Genomic DNA, 21,775 nt, shown 5'->3' with positions numbered 1-21,775 from the left:
CCCAACTGACTTTGACTAACTTTATAAGACTGTTATCATAAATATGGTTCAAAAGTTTATATTTTTAGACATTATTAATAAGAAACCTTTGGCGCGAATGGCGCGCTTTAGTGAGGGGACATAAATGTCGACATTTTAGTAAGGCTAGTGTTGCGCCAATACACCGGCACAGTGTCGGATTTTCTTCCCAACAATATGTTGTAAAAATTTGTAATTACTATGAACACAAATTGTCGTTTGCATGAAACGGATAGAGTAAAAACAGCAACTGCAATTACACCGACGAAATAAATTCCACTTCTGAGAAAAGTCCACTTCACTTTAAAAGTTCAAAGGAATAAACTGAAAATATGAAATTCCAGCAAACGAATAAAAATTACTTTGTCGCGCGCTATAAAAAATTTGCTTTTCGCCTTTGTCTTAAGACTTAAAATTACGCTAACTTACCGGTAGGAGGGTAAGAAGAGAGGGAGGTGGGTGATTTATGAAGTGACCCGTCGCGATAACAACGTTATTTATCATACGAACATTCACTTAATTCATAAGTCATAACACGAAAGGTCGTGTCCTTTTGTAAATAGAAGCATAATAAAATCTAAAATTAAACACTTAAAAAAATCAACATCAACTTTGAAACAAATTAAACGTCTTTTCTTATTCGAACTTCAAAGTATATTTAACAAATATAAAACAGCCGGCATTCTCCACAAAAATGTAAGGAATATAAATTAAGAATTTCTGTATAAACTAAAAATACTACGAGTATATAAAAAAAGGTAAATAGAAGAGAGAATGAACATTCTTCCGCAGTGGAAACGTAGAAATAGCATAAAATAACTTACGAAAATTGTCAACATAAGTGAAATAATACAAGTTAGGAGGCGAGGCTCGCGTGATAACTCGCTTCTACTGTTGCCTTTGATTTACAACTGCACGCTGTGTAAAAATGCATGACACATTTAACTCTGTCAGTTATTTTATAAGTAGCGAATGCACAAAATCTCTTTTGTTAACCGAGCAAACTTATAGGAGTGTAGTTTTATTTTCTAAATATTATAAATGCGAATGTTTAGATGGATGGATGTTTGTTTGAAGGTATCACGGGAACGGCTGAACGGACCTCGAATTTTGGCATAGATGTAGAACATAATCTTGAAGAACTCATAGGCTACTTATTAACTTTTTTTAAAATTACGCACGGACAATCGCGGGCGACAGCTAGTTTTCTAATAAAATATTTTTAAGAAAGAATATGATAGTGTGGGACCAATACTAATATTTCTATCACATTGGAACACATAATTACCAAAGAAAAATCTTTAAACTTTACTCAAGTATGTGCTATAACTATCGTGGGTTTCTGAGACCAAAATATCTGTATAAAACATGTCGTCATTCCTATCATTAACTTTGACGAAACAGAGATAACAATATGTTCTAAACGAGGATTTTGGTCTCAGAAACGCGCAGTTAGAAAATTTTCTGAATCTTACACACACTTGATATGAATAATCGATTTCTAAAGCGATATTGTGGATCGAGTATCCTAATTGAGTTTTTGTGGTCACTTAAAGCAATGATGAGTCGATTGATCGCGCGCCTGCGACCGGTGTCAGATAATTCGAGTTAATTTACGATGTAGTGATAACCGGTCGGCAGCCGCGACCTGACAGATTGTGTCGCAGATACAAGCCATGGACTAGTTATCACTTGCGGCTGGAATTAATATACGATCCTAGAGATTTTATCCTGATTTTTTTTTATATGTATGAAATGTACATAAACTATACGATCGCCTTCTAAATAATAAATAATGTTTTTCGATTGCTACGAAAGTTTTGATCAGTTTTAAACACATGGATTATAAATCTATAAATTACTAGCTGTCGCCCGGATTCCGTCCGCGCGGGATGAAAAATAGATGTTGGCCGATTCTCAGACCTACTCAATATGCTCACAAATTTTTCATGAGAATCGGTCAAGCCGTTTCGGAGGAGTATGGGAACGAAAATTACGACACGAGAATTTTATATATAAGATTATAAAGAGGAAAGATTTGATAAAATGATTGTATTGTATTCTTTCATTGTTGAAAAACTAAACCATCCCCGAGTGACACAAGCTATATTACTAGATGTTTTTTTTAAATTCCGCGAGGACGAAGTCGAAATTAAATAAAATAGTAAAAATGCTACAAAATAGAATATTGGTTTCGACACTGAACCCATGTGATGTTACTTCATGTTAAGATAACCTAATCCTAAGGAATGAATCAAGTGCTAAGTGATTGTTGCTATTGTATTTTAAGCAGTATACATATCGTAGTCAAACTCAGAGGCTCAGTACAGCTGTGCTTTATATTCAACAGGTGAGGCACGACCGGGCGAAAACTACTGAATACTAACACGAAGCTATTTAGACTACTTACTTGAGCGGAAAGTACCTACTCTCCAACATTAGTCCCTAAAATACTCAATTAAGTAAAGCTAAAGCTTTTTGATACGTATCAATATCCTAACCTTCGCTAGTCGGAGTGGCACCTCAAGAAGAAGAAGAAGAAGGTCAATATCCAATAATTTTTAATATCCAAATACAGTAGTTATTAAAGTCGAAATGATTCATCTAAATTACTAGATAATAGACTAATCGAAAGGAAAAGAAATCCACAAAACATTTTTAACATTCAAGAAATTCTTTTATAATAACGTAATAAGATTACTAATACATTATCGAGCGTAATCACTGTAGCCTCGTTTAAGCGCGTTGATGTATGGATAGGCAACGATGAAAATAACCTTTATCTCTGGTAAGCAAACAATGCCTCACTAGAGACCAAAGATAGTATACAAAATGCTACTAAAATGCTTCAGTATTCAAACATTCGAGATCTTAATCTCGTCTCCGTCGAGTGGGAACAATAAAGGCTTGTTCAACGGATAAATATGAACACATTTAGTCACTGTTTACCGAAAACAAAGTAGGGTATTAGTAGACAGGAGCACAATGAGACTAATCTCGGTTGACGCGGTTTGACAAATAATACTCCCCGTATTGCTATCGGCCTGTGAACGTTTCGACCTGGGGGGTCCGACGGTGTAATACGACTAAATTGTGCTCAAATTCCATCCAAAGATAGCAGCGCCACCTCAGTCAGCGATGGAATATGCAGCTAATTATTTGAAGATGCATTTAAATCGGCCGCCGTCAGCTTAACAAGACGCATTGTGAGCATTCGTAAGCTTTCCAATTTGTTAACAGCATTAACGTCGGAAAGGAACAACATAGCAGGAATTTATCTTACTAGATCTAAAATATTTATGGAAGAAAACGGCCATTGAAAATACAAAAATGTCCGTATATTTTAAACATAACACGGAAATGATCAAGACGTTGTGTGAAAACGAAATAGATAACAGTAGAAGAATGCTTTGATGTTTATTCAAAACAAAACATAAAATAAATTAGGACTAATAGTTTTGAAAAGGTGAATTAAGCTATAAAATTATAAAAGACTGATTTCTTTATTATAAATCTTAGTCCTTTTATGAAACTATCAAAGTTCCTTCATCAAACTAACGTCGGAAGTCAAGCGTTGGATGCTCATCATTTCCTCCATTGATAACCGAATGCTATCAAAGACGTGTCGTATAAATAGCACATTGTCGGGTATTGAATACCTCGTTATGTACCCGAGGACTTCATTCCATACTGGTACCTTCCAAATGATCACCCTTTGTACAATCAACAATACTGTCGCATTATTATAATGGTACATCATAACAGGATACGATTGTATAAGGTAAAAATATGTATAAAGCAACTCAATTATTTATATATTTTATTCATATTTTTCTTTCAATAGAGATTGGAATACATTAAGTTAATAAAACTTTGTGTCATTCAAAATATTCCCACCGAATAACTTAAAATCTAAGTATTTTGTATAATAAATTTATTCCAGTCATAGCGGTCGTATTCCAGTTACCACCGTACATTTCAATTCAAACGTCACATCAACATACATTTCCTCGGCTTCCGTCAGGTAATAGAAATGTCCCCGATAACATTTTATTGAAATATCTTATATATTTAAATGAGCAATTCTTGTATATATACTACCCTTAATCGACGGAGGAGATGCAAGAAAGAGGACTAAATTAGGTCTCCGGAACGCACTCTCATCAGACGAAACGCGGAATTGCTACCACTTCACGCCTGTCTTCTGTGTGGTCGTGGTTTTTCACTGAGCGAGCCGGGCCAATTCGTGCGAAGATGTTAAAGCGGGCTCTACCACTGTTATATTATATAATTGGAATCTCGGAATCGGCTCCAAAGAATTTCATAAAATTTAGTATATAGGGGGTTTCGGGGGTGATAAATCGATCTAGCTTAGGAACCATTTTTAGAAATTGTCATTTTATTCGTATTTTATCGATAATGAACTTAAACATAAACTTAACTTTTTCTATCGGTAACATCGATAAATATTATTCATATTTCATCATTTTATTAGTAATTCGTACTTAAATATAATTTCCAAAAAAACACAATTTAAAAAAAAATACCATCCAGGTACTATATATTATATATAGAATGAATAGATCTCATATCGATATTGAAACCAATGCAAATATTAATTTAAATTAAACAATCAATATTGTACTGAACAAATTTGAACTAAATTTAGATTTAAATTGTGTATAGTACCGGACGATTTACTGCAAACGAATGATCCGCATAACAATGACTGTTAATCATACAACTCTATGTACATTGGTACTACTTAATACCAAACTTCTATTTATATTATTATGTAATTACCAGAAAAAATATGAGTTTATGCCGATATTTTCCATATCTAAGAAACAAAACAATGCAAAAAATACTCAAATATTGTGCGTAGTGCGTACGCCACACATATAGATAATGCTTGTATAATATAATAGTTTCCCCCATTCTATTCATAAAACGTGACAATGACATTTACCTACTTCCCTGTCCACACGCTTCACCCCGCGTTGCGTTAGCCTAGCCATTTTCATTAATAAAACGACTCATACTATTTTGTTTGTAAAAGTAACAAATAACAGAGTATAACTCATAACTAACATGTTTTGTTTATTTTATTTTAGAAGAATTTAATATTATCGCTAGCCACTCCATCCTTTGCCACCTTATGATATAATAAAAAAAAGTATTTTTACTCAGATTAATAAAAATATTCAGCCGTGAGCCACTAGCGTTCGTAGGCTATTGTTTTGTAAACTGAAGGTCGGATTAATGTGTGGACTATAAAATATAAAATTAGCCGATCGAAAAACGTTTGTGGATTCACACCACGCGTAACGCAACTCGTAAAATCTCCAAGGACGGTGAACAATAGCCAGGAGAGGTAATTTGCATAGCTCGAGCAGTGCGTATTCGGCACATTTGCATGCCCGTAACGGGCGCGCGACGGACACCGGGACACGGCGAGACGCGGCGCCGGCCCGATGTAATCAAATGACCCCCACACGCCGGAGTGTCGCAAACAATAATCATTCAAATTCAAATTTCGAGGCTCCGAATTGACGCCGCGACGTGAATTTATTGGTGTAACAATATGGCGGCCTAGTCCCCAATCGACGCCTCGGGTGGCGCGAGGCTGTAATGGAACACGTGTTGCTGCCGACATAATGCGCTTCCTCATGTACTGGTAACAAACTGTGAGAATCACATATTTTTGTATCAAAAAACGATACATACAATGGCTACGGTGAATGCACAATGTAAACTGATGGTGTACTCACTTCCAGCCTGTTGAGTATCTCGAAAACAGCCATATTTCGTTGCTGTGCGGCCGAAAACAATGGCACCGTTTTCGCGCCCGCTGACAGTTGCACGGTCTCTGCAAAAGGAAATTCAATGAAAATTTAAATTCACCTGAAACATAACGGACAAAAGGAACAAGATTTACGGTAGAAAAGTTTTTATCGCAGTCATCCGGCTAAACTGGAGCTATTTCACTTTTCTTTTGCCTTTCTTGCTGAATATTCTCGAAATATAGTTAAGACTTCAAATAAGGAGTTTTAAAAGGTAAGGCTATTAAAGAATACAAAGATAAAAAATAATAGAGCGCATAAACGCAAGAATAAAGTTTTAAAATTTTTATCCTATGAATAATTTGTAAAAGCTTTTGTAAGATAATCATGTTAGATGAGTCATAACCCCAGACATTGTGAAATTTACCCTTAATTTAGAATTAGAAATAAGTAATTCAAACATTCGTCTAACAGCTTGGTGAATTTTTTTTTTCTCATATTCTCTTTAACACTCAATATGTATGCCTAAAACGAATGCAGCTGCACTGCAATGAAAACGTAATTGCATATTTAAACAAGAGTTCTTTCATACGACGGGCATCAGTCGGAGCATTTTGTTTGCATGTACATACTATGCATGCAATAAATACCGAGTGAATCGCAAACAGTACTGCATATGCTATTTACTCCGTAAACGATATAAAAGTAAACTTCCATATTTAATTGGCATTTTAATTAGAACTTTTTCAATATAATTTTTTTTTATCATTTTTTTGCAACACAAAGCTTTTGGAAGCTACGTATTGTTTGTGATAACTCCCGATTTAATAAATTGAAGATGCATTCAATTCCTTAACACTAAAAGATCTTACCTATTTACTACCTACTTATTTATTATAGTTATCTTAAAAAAACATCTTTAATCTTAAAATAAATTAATTAAAAATAGATATGATTGTCCCGTTACGACTTCCGAACGAACATTCTTTAAAGATTTAAAATCAAAACAATTGAACAATGCAACATAAAAGTAACTTTCGAATTACATTTCCAATGAATCTTCATCTGTCTTACGGAATCGGTAGCGTGATAATCAATTCATAAACCAAGATCATAGCTTAAAAGAAATGGCTCATAAAAATTCAGTAGATAAGCGTCGTAACAATGGATGAGCCAAAGACGTGCCCCGACACCAGAGGAACTGAGCCATAAGAAGCGGATTAAAATGCTGTAAATAAACATACGTGAGCCGTAGCTAGAGTTAACCCGAACCGGAATACGTTTATCTTTTCCCGAGAAACGATGTGGAATTAGAAAGATCGACACGTGGAGGTATTAATGACTGTTGTGCTACTAAAGAAAACGCGGTCTTAAAATGAAAACATGACATTACAATGAGAGTGAATTTCCCAGAACAGAGAACGCAGTTTTTCTAATGTGATGTTAAATTGGAATAACAATGATGAATTTATCGTTTTTTTTTTATAAGAGAAGGGGTCAAACGAGCAGCGGAAACACCGAGGTGTTTATCGACGCCCATGGACATCAGCAATACCAAAGGAATCACAAATGCGTAGTCGTTCTTCGAAATAGTGATACGCTCGCTTCTTGAAGGACCCTAAGTCGTAGCGGTTGTCGTCTACTACAGTGAAATATTTTTTATCATTTAGCCTATTAGATTATTTTTTGTGTTTGATTACTAAGTATTCGGGAAAGCAATAATCGTCTATCGTAACTAGATCTGGATACTTCAAGCATAAATTCAAACAATCACCATTATTTATTTTGAAAGCTTATCTTGGCTCGACGTCTAAATACAACCAAGAATTTTATAGCAAAAATATTTCCATTACCAAATTGCAAAATTACTTTTTTATACCTTTCTATAGAACCTATAGAAATGCCGTTACTGATAACACAATGTTGTTATTTATTTAAAGCGTTGCCATGTCTAAGTCGGACCTGTTTAAAATACAGTGTGTTTTTACTGCCACGTGGCTCTACTATACAAAAAGCTGCAGTAGGCGGGCGACATTGACAACTCTATGGTATGCCTCCAGTGTACATTCATAGGCGGAGTCTACACTGTCGCGTTACTCAATAACGAGGCTTGAATACATTTATTGACTTGACGATTTGCATTCGTTTACGCATTATGCACAAGATGATTAGAAACGTCGTAATATGCACAGGCAAGGAGAAAGACCGACGAGTCATTGTTCTCTTCTGATAATAAACAACAGTCTCTTCATAGCAACTGAAGTCTATTTTTAAGTTAACCCGCATACTATTTATGTCTTCTTGCCACGTAAAATGTCAGATAGAACGTAGGGAAGCGTACAATGCACAGAAAATGCAAATTATTCTACCGCTTACTAAGTACTTGTAACAATCTTAGTATTGAATAAAACTTTCAAATAAACAAAGAACTTTAAAACAGACATGTGTTTAAAGTGGCCCTTTGCATCAGATGCCGAGTTATGTGTTTAGGGTTGTTTGACTTTAAAACAAAGTTTCTTAAGTGCTAAAATGAGATAAAAGAAACGTTAAATAATACAATAGATATACAATATACTTTTATAAGTATTTCCGTGATCATAAAACATTCTAATTAACAATTGCTCTGCCGAATAAAGAAAGCTAATACTTGGTGTTAGGAAGAAAATCCGAAAATTTGCCAGTGCATTGAACACTAGCCTTACTAAAATGTCGACGTTTATGTCCCCTCACTATTCATTCTGACACTGGACTTTGTAACCAAAGCACGTCATTCGCACCAAATGATTCTAACTAATATATATATATCTATATATATACAGCTAGTACTGTATAAAACACGAAAAAATCTTATAGAGCAAATGACGAAAAATATTTTAATTTAATTACTAAGTAAACTTTGTTTTTTTTTTTTATATTAAGTACACATTTAAATATCCCACGTATGAATATACCCTAACTCACAGCTTACCGTCTATTGTTTTTTTTTCGTCCTTTTGTTATTTTGACAGCATTTACGTGTTTAGATCCCCGACAAATCGTATTAGCATACTAATACTCGAGCTCCAGGAAGTAAACACATTAAAATGTCTGCGTGTATCCCACTCGTACGGGATTCGCATTTCCAAGTCTCGACGACATCCCAATATTGTAACAAAACAAAGGAAGCTTCAACATCTTTAGCTACATGTGATACGTGATGTGATTATTATTCGGCAACTGGAATAACTCACAGGTGATGTGAGCTTTAAGACAATGAGCGAAGGATCATAGCATGTTAATGTACATAAAAATGTCGTGTTAGTTACATAACTTAAGAACGTTTAAACCGATTTGCTTGAAAATTAGTGGGGAGGTAACTTAGAACCAGGAGACTGTGTTTCCTCTTTTTAAATTCCGTGCAGTCAGAGTCGTGGGCAATAGCTAGTATAATATACATAGCTACTAGCTGTCGCCCGCGACTCCGTCAGCGTGGATATATAAACTTAATTAGTGTAGCATATGTGTTCTTTCACACTATGTTCAATGCTTGTGCCAAATTTAATCGAGATCCGTTCAGCCGTTCTAGAAATATCTTCAAACATCCATCCATCCACATCACATCCATCTAAACATTCGCATTTATAATATTAGTAAGTTAAATAAAAAGCAGGTCTTCCAAGCATAAATTCGAAAAAAATGAATAAATAGTATTCTATTTCCGTCTCCTGGCTCTAAGCTACCTCCTCACCAATTTTCAGTCATGTCAGTGATGCCGTTCTTGAGTCATAAACAGTGTAACTAAAACGATTTTCTTTTATATATACAGATTTCTGGTTATTCATCAAGTTTGTAAATCAGTTGACTATAAACTTATATCTCTTTTGTACTGCAATTAAATTTAGCAAATGACAATCAAATATTAAAGCCGTAAAACTTTGCAATGTTTTAAGTTCGACCGTGCAAACAAAATAAACTTTTTTGTTTTTTAATCTTCACAGTTATGCTAAAATATAAACACTGCCTCTTTCCGTCCTAAACTGGGTAGGTCGGAAGAGATAAGGCACAAAGAAAAACAAACTTAACTTATGGAAAGGGACAAACAGGAATTTGATAAGAAAGAACGCAAAAACAAAGTCACAAATAGCAAATTAACGACTAGCCTATCTTACGAAATAAAACGATGTTACATTACATGCTTTGAAATTGTTTTAATTTTAAATTTGATACCGCTAAAAATGTACTATTTGTCAAGGCATTAATGTACCGTACAATGTTTCACTTTCAGCACCTGTATTTTACTTAAAACCTTGACTACTTTGAACTTATTTGTCAATTAAAGTCAACGTTGGCGTTCCACAATCTCTAAATAAGCTATAAAACGCAAACTATTTAGGCAGCAAGTATATATGTGCTTCGGTTAATTTATTTTATATGTAATCATCAGGAATTATACTTGGACAAATGAAAGAGGTCCTTAATATTTTAAGATATTGCCATCCTTCTCCTTCTTAATGATAAAAACAGAGATGACACTATGTTTCTATACAACTCTTCAAGTAGGTGTGAAAATGGATAAGAAACGTGAAGAGTTGTATTTGGTAACATCATCATCATCATCAGCTCACTATACGTCCCCACCGAGGGGCTCGGAGCCTACCCTAAGTTAAGGGTGATTAGGCCATAGTCAACCACGCTGGCCAAGTGCGGGTTGGTCGACTTCACACATATCTTTGAATTTCTTCTCAGATATGTGCAGGTTCCATCACGATTTGGTAACATACTGTATATAATATTTAAGATACACTGCTAGTTATAAAAATCGTGATACATTTCTATGATTTCACATATACGTTATTTTTCTTTTCAACAGTTTTCTCATCATTTCAAAGAAATGAACTTTCCGGTGCGGAGATGACTGTGTAAGATTTCACTTTTTGCTTTTATATTTGGATTTAGCTTTTGGAGTTCTGAGAAATCATAGATACCGTTCCTTTGAGGTTTTTAGTCTTTGACTCATAGTACAAGAAAAATACAATTTTATAATATTTGAAGCGTATTGTCAACTTGATTACATTTATTCCATGAAAATATTTGCTCCCTTCATTTGTTTCAATTTATGAATTATTATACTAATTTGTTTTGGCTTTGAGCCAAAAAGTACATAATATGTATGTATCCAACTTGAAGACTTGTGGAGAAACATAATATTATCTCTGTTTTTATCATAGAGAACGAGAAGGATGACAATATCTTAAAATATTATGGATCTGTTTCACAATGTACCAGTTAAAATCTAGATAACTGATATTATTAAAGGTTTTAATCTTATATTCACTATAATCAAAATCCCTGTACAATCAACTATAAGTGATCGGATGGTCTAAAAATCATCATCAGCTCACTATACGTCCCCACCGAGGGGCTCGGAGCCTACCCTAAGTTAAGGGTAATTAGGCCATAGTCAACCACGCTGGACAAGTGCGGGTTGGTTGACTTCACACATATCTTTGAATTTCTTCTCAGACATGTGCAGGTTGCATCACGATGTTTTCCTTCACCGTAAGAACATCGGATAAATATGTAAATCGGAAAATCAAAAAACACATTGGTACATGGCGGGATTCGAACCCAGGACATGCAGATTGCAAGTCAAGTGCTTCACCCTTGAGCCATAAAAGTTATATATTTTAGAAATGTTAAGAAATTATGAAGACGTTACACAATTTTACCGGCGATACCTACAACCAGACGTATCAGAGATCAGCTGCCACTTCAATAGCTGATCCGGACGCTAAGCGTCGGGGATTAAGGGATATTCCTTAAACTTAGATAAGTCCCACTTCGATTAGTGCAGCATACATATTGATTGATGAAGGAATTAATGTCTATCTGTTACATTAATATCACTTTGAGAACTCTATCTCGATTGTATTTATACTAATTTGCTGCGCTTTCTTTTATACAACATCTTAAGTATTTGCAATTTTCGATACATTTAAAAAACATCGGTGGAAATATATTTTTTATACCGTAATTAAAAAATTAATGGTATAAAAAAGAAATAGCAAAAATTGTATTTAAATGTAGAAAATACAGCGTAATAGGCTCCTAAAATTAAACCAACCCACGTAACCAAGACCGATGGCAATACTCCTATAATCCTAAATCCTCCCTTTCTTAGAGGATTCCAAATCGATTACAAGATAGATATCAGCTATCATTAACCCAAAGTTAATAAAAAAGCGACAATGGGCCCTTATTGAATAGTTGTAAAAGGAAGGTCCAACTGGCAATAGAGATTGCAAACAGGACGCTGAGGCGTTATTTATTCATTATCACGCAGACATCCGGCTTGGAAGACGCAACCAATGCAATATCCAACTCCTCGAAGTACGTGCCGGTACGAGCTGATTCAATGCATTCATTGTTATTCTATTATATCTCCGTCCTCTGACCTCTTGCTAAGCTCGATGTAATTGTTTATTTAATTGCTAAGCAACTCCGTTCAACGTTGGTGGTCACGTCTCATAAAAAAGATATCGTTAATACAAGGGAAGTCGTCGCCACAAACAATGTTATATCAGTTATCTGCTCGGTCGATAAAATTGTTTATTTTAGGAATATTTTTTTCTTCATCTTCTTTGTCCATTTTTTTTGTTTTTTTATAATATGCGGCATACAATGAGGTATACGTGAAAGGTCGTGATTGTTGGACAATTTATTGAATAGAAGACAGACCCATAACCATTTGCACAGCCTGATTTGATCAATGTAAATTTAGAAATTATACCTCAAATGTCTTTACCATATCAGAGCAAATTAACGTCATCAAAATAACAAACAAAATTATTGTAAATTTGAATAAGGAAGCCATTATAGTAGAATAAGGAACTGCTCGTGAGTGTGCAAAAGCCAGCCGATATGTGGCACAAGTATCCTTCTAACCTACTAAGGAACACCGCACCAGCCACTTCTCATTCTAGCGATCTGAAGATATATCTTCCGCAAAAAAATTCAAGATTTACCTGGTAATATATTCAATAATCATACATATATGTAATAATACAGATTTTATAAGTAAATGTGAATTCTTTGAATTTCAAAGAATCACAGTCATCACGTCGATCAGCGCCTAATACACTGCAATAAGCAATATAATATTAATCACACGATCCTAATATGTTTTTTGCCTTTAACATAACTTTATTATAGAAATTCAACTTGTATCATAATGTGAGGGAGAACCAGGAGACCCATAGCACAGGGAAGCCTAGTTTAGGCTTTTGTTTCACACCCCATCTGATACTGTACCTAAATTGTATTAGCTCAAAAAATATGGGAGAAAATAAAATAAATGATTATCAATATTAATTCATAACAAATAAATGACAAAATAGCTAGCAGCTAGCTATATTTTATGAAATATTCTATATTATATCGGAAACAATTTGGCACCCCTCTCGAAGCAATCAACGTAGCATAATAGTCTGTTTTCCTTCCCCTCTTCAATACGGTACAACACACCTCAGTCCCTTCTTTCAAACGCCTACATGCTCATCGGTTACAGTAATCCTTTACACCGCCCTACTTTGCCAGACGAGCTGATCGATACTTTTACATAGATTTTCAAGCGACACCGCGATTTGCGACACTATTCTGCTTTTTACATTACAAAACTTAAATGCAACTGAAAAACAAATATTTATAAATAATTTATCAATTTGAGATCGTCAGTGGCTCAGGAGTCAAGCACTTGACTTGCAATCTGCAGGTCCTGGGTTGGAATCCCGCCGTGTACCGATGTGTTTTTCGATTTCAGATTTACATATGTACATTTATCCGACGTTCTTACGGCGAAGGAAAACATATCTTAGAAGAAATTCAATGATATATGTGAAGTCAACCAAACCGCACTGGGCCAGCGTGGTTTACTATGGCCAAGTCATCCTTAATTAAGGAGGAGAGGAGGAGGTTCCGAGCCTCTTATTGGGGACGTATAGTGAGCTGATGATGATGAATTTATCATTCATTACTTTGCCTTGAAACATTTGTTACTCCTTCTTTGGTACTCTCGAGTATTCTTTTCGGTCAACAGAACTTTTCACCATGATAGTTTGTTTACGTTGGTTCAAAATAAAAATATATTGATTTTCAAACTTAATTGATCCGTTAAATGAAACACTATACAATACTCAAACGATATTCACTTGTCTCAATCAAAATAATTAAGGCCTTGATTTAAAACGAGAGAATCAATCGAGGTCAATTAAAATATTAATTGTCAACATCTCAAAAGTCAAGGGTGATTCATTTTTTTGTCGAGATCAAAGATGTATAAAAAAATCTGACACACCATGTACATGCAGACAGAAAAGGTGTTAAACAAACAAGAAATTCGAACAACTATAATCAAACAAAAAGTCAGTATCTGGATAAGAACACGGCAAGCAATTTTGATAAGGGACAAAAACGAGCTGCGAAAGAACAAACGAACATTACTTGAGGTTTTTGTTACAACGGAGCTGTTTCTTGTCCGCGCAGTCTGTGAACGGTCAAGTCAATCCGTATAACTTACAAACTGACACGACCGTCTGTTGCATAAACTTTAGTAAAGACAATATGTTAAACCCATACAAAATCAACTTTCTAAGAATCAAAGATACATTGAATATTTCTTACTACCACAATTTATCGTACTAAGGGACTGCTTAAGCAATCATAAAATGAACATGAGTACATATTAACAATAACGCATAATAACTCAACACAATGATATAACAGACATCAGAAAAAACATATAATTTAAAACTCCAGGAAACCTAAATTTGGATCCTTGGATTATAGTATTTCGAAGAATACTCTTTGAATTTCTGAATACTCACAAAATATATCGTACGTATTCTAATAAACTTTAAACTTTTATATTCCCTTTATTCCTATAATAAAAATATACTCGTAACAAAAATTGTTAAAGGGGTCGATGAAAATTGAGAAATAAAAATGAAGTGGAAGCTCTTCCTAAACTGTATTAGAGATAGTGTATTTCATACTGGTAGACAGGGGATGAAGACATAAGAACTTTTCTATCCAGCCAATTCGATATGAAAAGGATGACAGGGGTGGAAACACTTAAATCTATAACGTACGTGAGGGACCGAACACCTCGTACAAACTACAATATACCTTCATGAGACTCAAGTCGATATTCTTTATAAGACATTGGTAACTTGACTACGATAGACATTTCAAAATATTAACATCAGTTTTGCTCTTCTTATCGAGTTTGTAAACTGTAAATGACTATATGTTTAGATGGATGAATGGATGGATGTTTGTTTGAAGGTATCTCCAGAACGGCTGAATGGATCGCGATGTAATTTGGCATACATATAGAACATAGTCTTGAAGAATATATAGCTACTATGTTTTTTTTTAATTCCTCATAGACGGAGTCGCGGACGACAGCTAGTTATAAAATATGTAGATCTAAATATAAAACAATTTACGTATAAGGATTTCATTTTAAGTGAGCAGTGTGATAAAGTTTTTTACATACATAGCATAGCATTTAACAAAAGTGCCAATAAGATTATCTTTACGAGCGAAGGAACACGAACCGACCAATTTTTATAGCAACAAAGAATAAAATTCATATTGGAAATATAAAATATTTAAGTCAACCGCTATGCATGAAATGGGAAATTCGCCAAGTCAAATAGCTTTTAAAAATTTCCAACGAATTGCCGCCAGTCTTTTATGAGATAAAAAGTTTTATATCTTTACAAATCCTTCGGCCGTAAAAGCTATTATGGATAATGATGAATTAAAATGTGAGAGAAAATGTATTTTTTATTTTGAAAATTTAATAACGCACGTGTTATATTACACACAATTACCGTCTGGTCATATATAGCATAAAATAAAATACCAATCTTTCATTTTACAGCACTTTTAACAATTTAATTACTAATATATGTTTAGTATACTGGCATCAACGTAACACGAAAGATGAACATAATCCTTATTAAAAGGGATTTAACATTAATCAAAATAATTAATTAACGCGCTGCTTAACACGAACTTGAAATTATGCATAAACTTTTCTTTACAAAGTAAAAGCAATAAGTTAACTCCAGGCTAACTTCTCGCCAAATAAGGGATCCTCAAATGAGGGCAAAGCAAAAAGTTTGAATAATGATTACAATTATCGTTAACTAAAACACGCGGCCATTTTTAGCAGAAAATTATATAAGATGATGAGAAATTTATATGATAAAATCTTTTTAATGTCTAAACTTTGAACAACCTAAACAATCAAACATTACTAAGGTTAATGAAAATCAGTGACGTCGTTTAGTAAGGCTTAAGATTGCGACTAAAATATGCATTGTTTTCTATATAGTTTTTGAAAGAAAATCCGAAAATGTTCAGTGTATTGACGCAACAATAGCCTTACTAAAATGTCTACATTTATGTCCATTCACTATTCATTCTGACACTTGACTTTGTAACGAAAGCACGTCATTCGCGCCAAATGATTCTAACTAATAATGTCTAAAATAGTTAGGCTTTGATGCGTGATAACATATCTATACTGATAAACGATAAATTCTTTTGTCGAAGGAACGGGAATCATGCGATACCTCTTGAATGTATCAACCTCGTTCCCATATAGGCCCATTGTTAGTATCTATGCCCTCTGACCTCTCGATCGGTCAATCGCCCTGTTTTTTTTACTGAATAGGCAATGCTTCGATTCAATTTAGATAGTCATCATTATTGGTACTCTATGTATTCGAATGACCTTTTTAATATTCTGAATTGTTACATAATAGTTGACTCTTGCAAATATTTTTAATCAGATAATTATGAATTTTCATAATAGTCCCTTGTATGGTTTATTACATAAAATTATACATACATATTTTCACTTAGTTAACTATTTTTGTAAATATATTGAATAATAAATACAAATATTGAAAGTTATTTTATTATTATATATTAATATAAAATAACAAACCCCTTTAACACCTCTAGACGAATATTTTGCGGTTTATCTAAAGCTTGAAATATATTTTATTAAGGCAGTCAGGTCGACCGTTGATAGAGCCTCAAGGCCGGCGCGGAACCTCTCCGGAATTTCTAATGGCGCCCGGTAAATATCGCAAAGAAAAGTTGTTGAAAGATTTCTTTGAATCGTAGAGCTTGAACAATAGTTTTACGAAACACGTACAACTTTGATATTGTTATTTGAAACAATAAAGTCTTATCGTATTCAAACCGCAGGACATTTGTTTCGCAATCAAAAATTATCTTATAAAATTACTACAAATAATTAAAAAAAAAATTATGCATCTCAGCAGACAAGGCAATCAAGAAAAAATTGAGTAACAAAAATGTAAGTTTCCTCAAAATTTCCTCAGTAATATACACCGCCTGGCGCCTCGTGCCTCTGATCCCATTTAATGGTTGTTATTAACGGGGAGGCGGATGGAGTGTCAAAAGTAATCTAACATCGTCCAAACTAAGAAGGAAATAATGAGCGCTATCAACTTGCCAATTTTTTATCATCCCATCAATAAAGAAGATTAAGATGTAACTTTTTTGACGTGCAATTGTCTATAGACATAAGAAGCATATTGTTACGAAAACGTTGACCTGAACAGTCACGTACCACATAATATTTCAACTATTTTAGTTGACGTGACCGTTATGCAGAACTTTTTAAATTCTTTCACTGTTCCATACAGCTGAAAGTTTTTTCACATTCAGCAACTAACAACGACAATATATTGCAAGCCAGACATTAATCTATTGACATTGATCCATCTACCGTTCCACATGGATACGCAATCCAATCAGTGACATTAGAAGGAATCCATCAAGGGATATCCCATTAGTCGCTAGACACAGGCTAATGCCAGTTTCACACAATAGTAGGCCAGTGTAATAAAACTATGCAGTACTCCAATTGTTAGAACGCACATCCTCAAAGAGAACCATAGTTGTACTGTTCTTCCTACTGTTCTACCACAGCATTCTACCCTCGTGTAAAACCAGCATAATCATCTGAATTGAGACGTAGGTGGGCGCCGTCGAGTCGGTGTTCGATCAACTTGGTGACACTCTGATTAATACATCTATACAAGTTTGAGGTCGCGACCCGCTGCGGAGGCGGACCGGCGGCGGTCGGTTGGCATTGTTACTAATTTCGTTTATATCGACTATTGGCTACCTATTACGTCCATCATCGAAACTTCTAGTTTATTACGTAACTAAAAAGCTGGAATAGTTGATAAAACACTACTAGTATGACTAAATATTGTAAATTATTTGCCACTAAGATATGTCTACGTTTAGATTAAGAGTTCAATTACCAGGTAATAAGAAGGTATCCTATCCCTTTATATCATTGATTCCCAAAGTGTCCACGGAAGTCCGCCGTGGTTGAATAACTTTAGGAGAAGATTCACCGAAAACAGTATTATTTTGAAAGTCGTGTAAGAGTAAAAATGTTTGGAAATCTCAGTTTCATATAGAAATGAAAGTACTTCTAGCTTTATTTATTTGTAGATCAATTATTTTGAATTGGAACTATTTGTGTAGCACGTCATTAATTTCGCTCACTCGTAAAATATTTAATAAATGGTCAACAGTGGATTGTAATTATTTCAACAACAATCAAAATTAATTTAAATTTGTTTAATAAATAAAAAAAAAAGAATATCGTATGCATTTGAATAAACTATCCAAGTAACTCATGCCAACTCATGACATCTAAACTAATTTCCCTCCCTAAACCTTGAGAGCTATACACATTCACTAAATAACATTTTACGACGGAAATTTATCAATATACTGTAAGACATCCAGGACGCACACTCATCAGACGAAACGCGGAATTGCTTCCACTTCACGCCTGTCTTCTGTGTTGTCCTGGTATTTCACCGGGCGAGCCGGGCCGATTCGAGCGAAGATGTTAAAGCGGGCTCTACCACTGTTTGATACATAAAAAAACACTAACCTTTAAATCTAGATCCATGACTAGATGTTTTCCGAACGACGTGCCGCCTGTCTTCTGTATATGTAAGAAGACCATTACATCATGAGCGTCGAGGTCGAATCTGAAGTCATCATGGAGAACCTCATCATATGATAGTCCAGGTTGGGCGATCAGATCGGGTAGGGGCCGGCCGAGAGCCTCCGCGAACGTCAGAGCGTATGACTCTGACATCCTCTCTCTGGGAGACAACGCGCATACCTAAAACAAAGACAACATCCTTGAATTCTAACTATATTTAAAAGGAAGTAAATCCGAAAATGTACCGGTGTATTGACCCAACACTAGCCTTACTAAAATGTCGACGTTTATGTCCCCTCACTAATCATTCTGACACTGGACTTTGTAACGAAAGCAAGTCATTCGCGCCAAAGGATTCTAATTAATAATATCTAAAAATTTGCATAACAACATACCAAATTATATAGGAAGAACTATAATAGGTTAAGGTGTATGAAACCTATTTTTTCTCAACATATCTTTTACATTAAAAATAAAACTATTCAGAACATCTCAAGTTTAAAGAACATATTTTATGAAAACAAGTTTATATCTCGAGTATACATTAATATTGAATTTAAATATTCAAATAAATCGCTTTAGTCTCGACTTAAGAATGATTGATTAGTACATTCACTATCGAACAATAATGCAATGGGTTCCGTAACATAAATGTATTATTTTCCTTTATGTACTGACACTTTGTTTCAAAAAACTCGATGTAGATATTATCAATGGAATTAGGAATGGGAAATTTTATATACCACATTTTTATGATGTAGACTAGTATGTTCCACTGATAAAACACAAGTAGAAGCAGACTATGAACAATAGCAAAGCAAAACTACCCTAATTAAAGTCGATAATTTAATTTAAAGTAAAAGAGGATATGATCAGCTAAAATTCGCACAAAAGGACAGTCATTTATTTATACACGACAAAAAATTAAATTCACTATGTTCGAGTAAAACAGCTCAACATTTCGTTGTAAAATAACAAGCTCTTTATGACTTTAATAGCGGACGCTTTTAACTACAGTGATGCTACAAAAGGCTGGTTATCTCTGTGAATTCATGAACATATTTGCGTTAGACTTGCTAGTAAATAAACAGAAAACGAAACGTAAAAAACACATTGAATCCTAAAAAAAACTAGGGAACCCTATAAAAATGTAACTCGATACATACGAACTACATTAGTGGCTTACATGTTTTCGTTCGCTTTGGAATAATTTAAAAGACAATTTAAAGAGCAAACATTTACAAAAGAGGTATCTTTTAAGGTCCAATCATCTTAATGTATTTATTGATGTTTCGTCAAGTGTTTGTAATTTAAAACTCAAAGTATTTTATTCTTAAGAACTTAATATGACGCCCACACTATAAATCGTAATGATACTAAGTATAATGGTCACATTTACTCGTATTGTGATGGTAGCTACCGTAATTGGTTCAAAAGATAAGGTAAGTTACATTATTCGGTCTAAAAAATGTGTATTTTTTTAAAAGCCTTCTTTAACTTTAAATTATTGATACCTTTACACAACGATCATGTCTGATGTCTTCAGAAAATTGTACCAAAGTCTGGTTAAATCGGGTCCAGTGGTTTAAAATCGTGTAGGGTGAATACAGAAATATTGTTTGTTATTTATGAAAAGGTTAGCACCTACTTTTATCTAACAGCGATCAAACAGTGAGAGGTATAATTTAAAAAAAAACATAACACCTTATTAAAAATAGTATAAAAATAATAAATAATTCAGCAGGGCAACATGAAAGCCATACAATTAAACACGCGAGCCAGTTTAGGTCACGTACAAAAGTCGTGACAGCAAAGTCTTTGAGTTCCCGCTGGATGTTGCGCCCCGGGAGGTTAAGAGGGTGACGAGGTAAAGAGCCTATCCTCTCCCCCTCTTGTTTGTTCGCCTAATGAAGTGGGTAGGGCGCCCTTCAGCCATTAATATACAGTCGCAATCAGCCCCCAGCTGAGGGCGCATTACGTAACTACTCCTATTCAATGCAGACGACATAAGCGGTGACAAGACAAAATTAATTTATTTGTTTTCAGTCATGTTGACTCTTAGTCGCTCGAAACTTCGTTAATCATACATAGGGTGTACAGATATCTAAGTGTTTGTATAGGTTGTTAGGTTTGCGAAATTTAGTGCCGCAACTTTAGCGACTTTCGAATATTGTCCATATGCGGCTTCAGAAGGGTTACAGTCAATGACCTTCACCCTCCATAGTTTGCCTTAGACCTTTATAATAATCGTATATTTTTGTATATTTGTGTATATTGCAGTGTGATGCTAATTTATAAGAGATTAAAAACTAAGATTAATTTTATAACAGCGTCAATACAAAAAATAACAAAGAACTAAAAAGAAATATAAATTATAAAATGTAACACGTCTAGATAAAAATCTTTAAAACGAACTGTGTTTTAAAAGTTTATTGACCCAGAATTCCTTTTTTGCGTAACAAAAGCCAGCTCTTATAAAACAAATGGCGTTCCTTCATTATAATATCCAATGGAAAGTAAACAAAAAGAAAAAAGGGGTAATATCTAAGAGAATTACAAATTGTGAAGAATAAGAATTGTTGGCGTAGTTGAGAGATGTAGCGTTAAGTTGAAGGAGATTGTTTACGCGTCCCGACCGTCCCCACAAATTTGGGGGACCGCGGTAATTGCGTTTCAAACGGACGATTTATTACAAATGTCAACAGTCTGTTGTTAACTAGCAAGAAATATAAATGTATTGCTATTATTACAACACTCAATCAAATATCGTTCCATTACGAACAATGACTGGCCAAAAAAAATGTCGTAACAGTCACCCTGTCTCAATGTTTTAATCTTATAGATTTTTAAATTTGTTACAGAATTAGACTTTGATCGACCATTTAATTTTAAATCATTTCAAACCAGTAAAGTT

The 21,775-nt window shown here is 34.3% G+C and overlaps 1 protein-coding gene across 1 annotated transcript in view; it reads right to left on the bottom strand.

Annotated features, from left to right (window-relative positions):
- Hs6st (heparan sulfate 6-O-sulfotransferase) overlaps window positions 1-21,775 on the bottom strand; it is a 69,177-nt gene that overhangs the window by 37,743 nt on the left and 9,659 nt on the right. The window contains exons 2-3 of the mRNA XM_013311699.1: window positions 18,805-19,041; window positions 5,790-5,887 (exon numbers count right to left, since the gene is read on the bottom strand). Coding sequence (XP_013167153.1) covers window positions 5,790-5,887; window positions 18,805-19,041 — 335 coding nt within the window. The remainder of the gene's footprint in view (window positions 1-5,789; window positions 5,888-18,804; window positions 19,042-21,775) is intronic.

This window comes from Papilio xuthus, unplaced genomic scaffold (genome assembly GCF_000836235.2).
Source record: "Papilio xuthus unplaced genomic scaffold, Pxut_1.1 DF827680.1, whole genome shotgun sequence".
In the NCBI taxonomy this organism is placed as follows: Eukaryota; Metazoa; Arthropoda; class Insecta; order Lepidoptera; family Papilionidae; genus Papilio; species Papilio xuthus.
The sequence above is the reverse complement of the archived record's forward strand: the minus strand, read 5'-3'. Positions and strand labels throughout refer to the sequence as shown.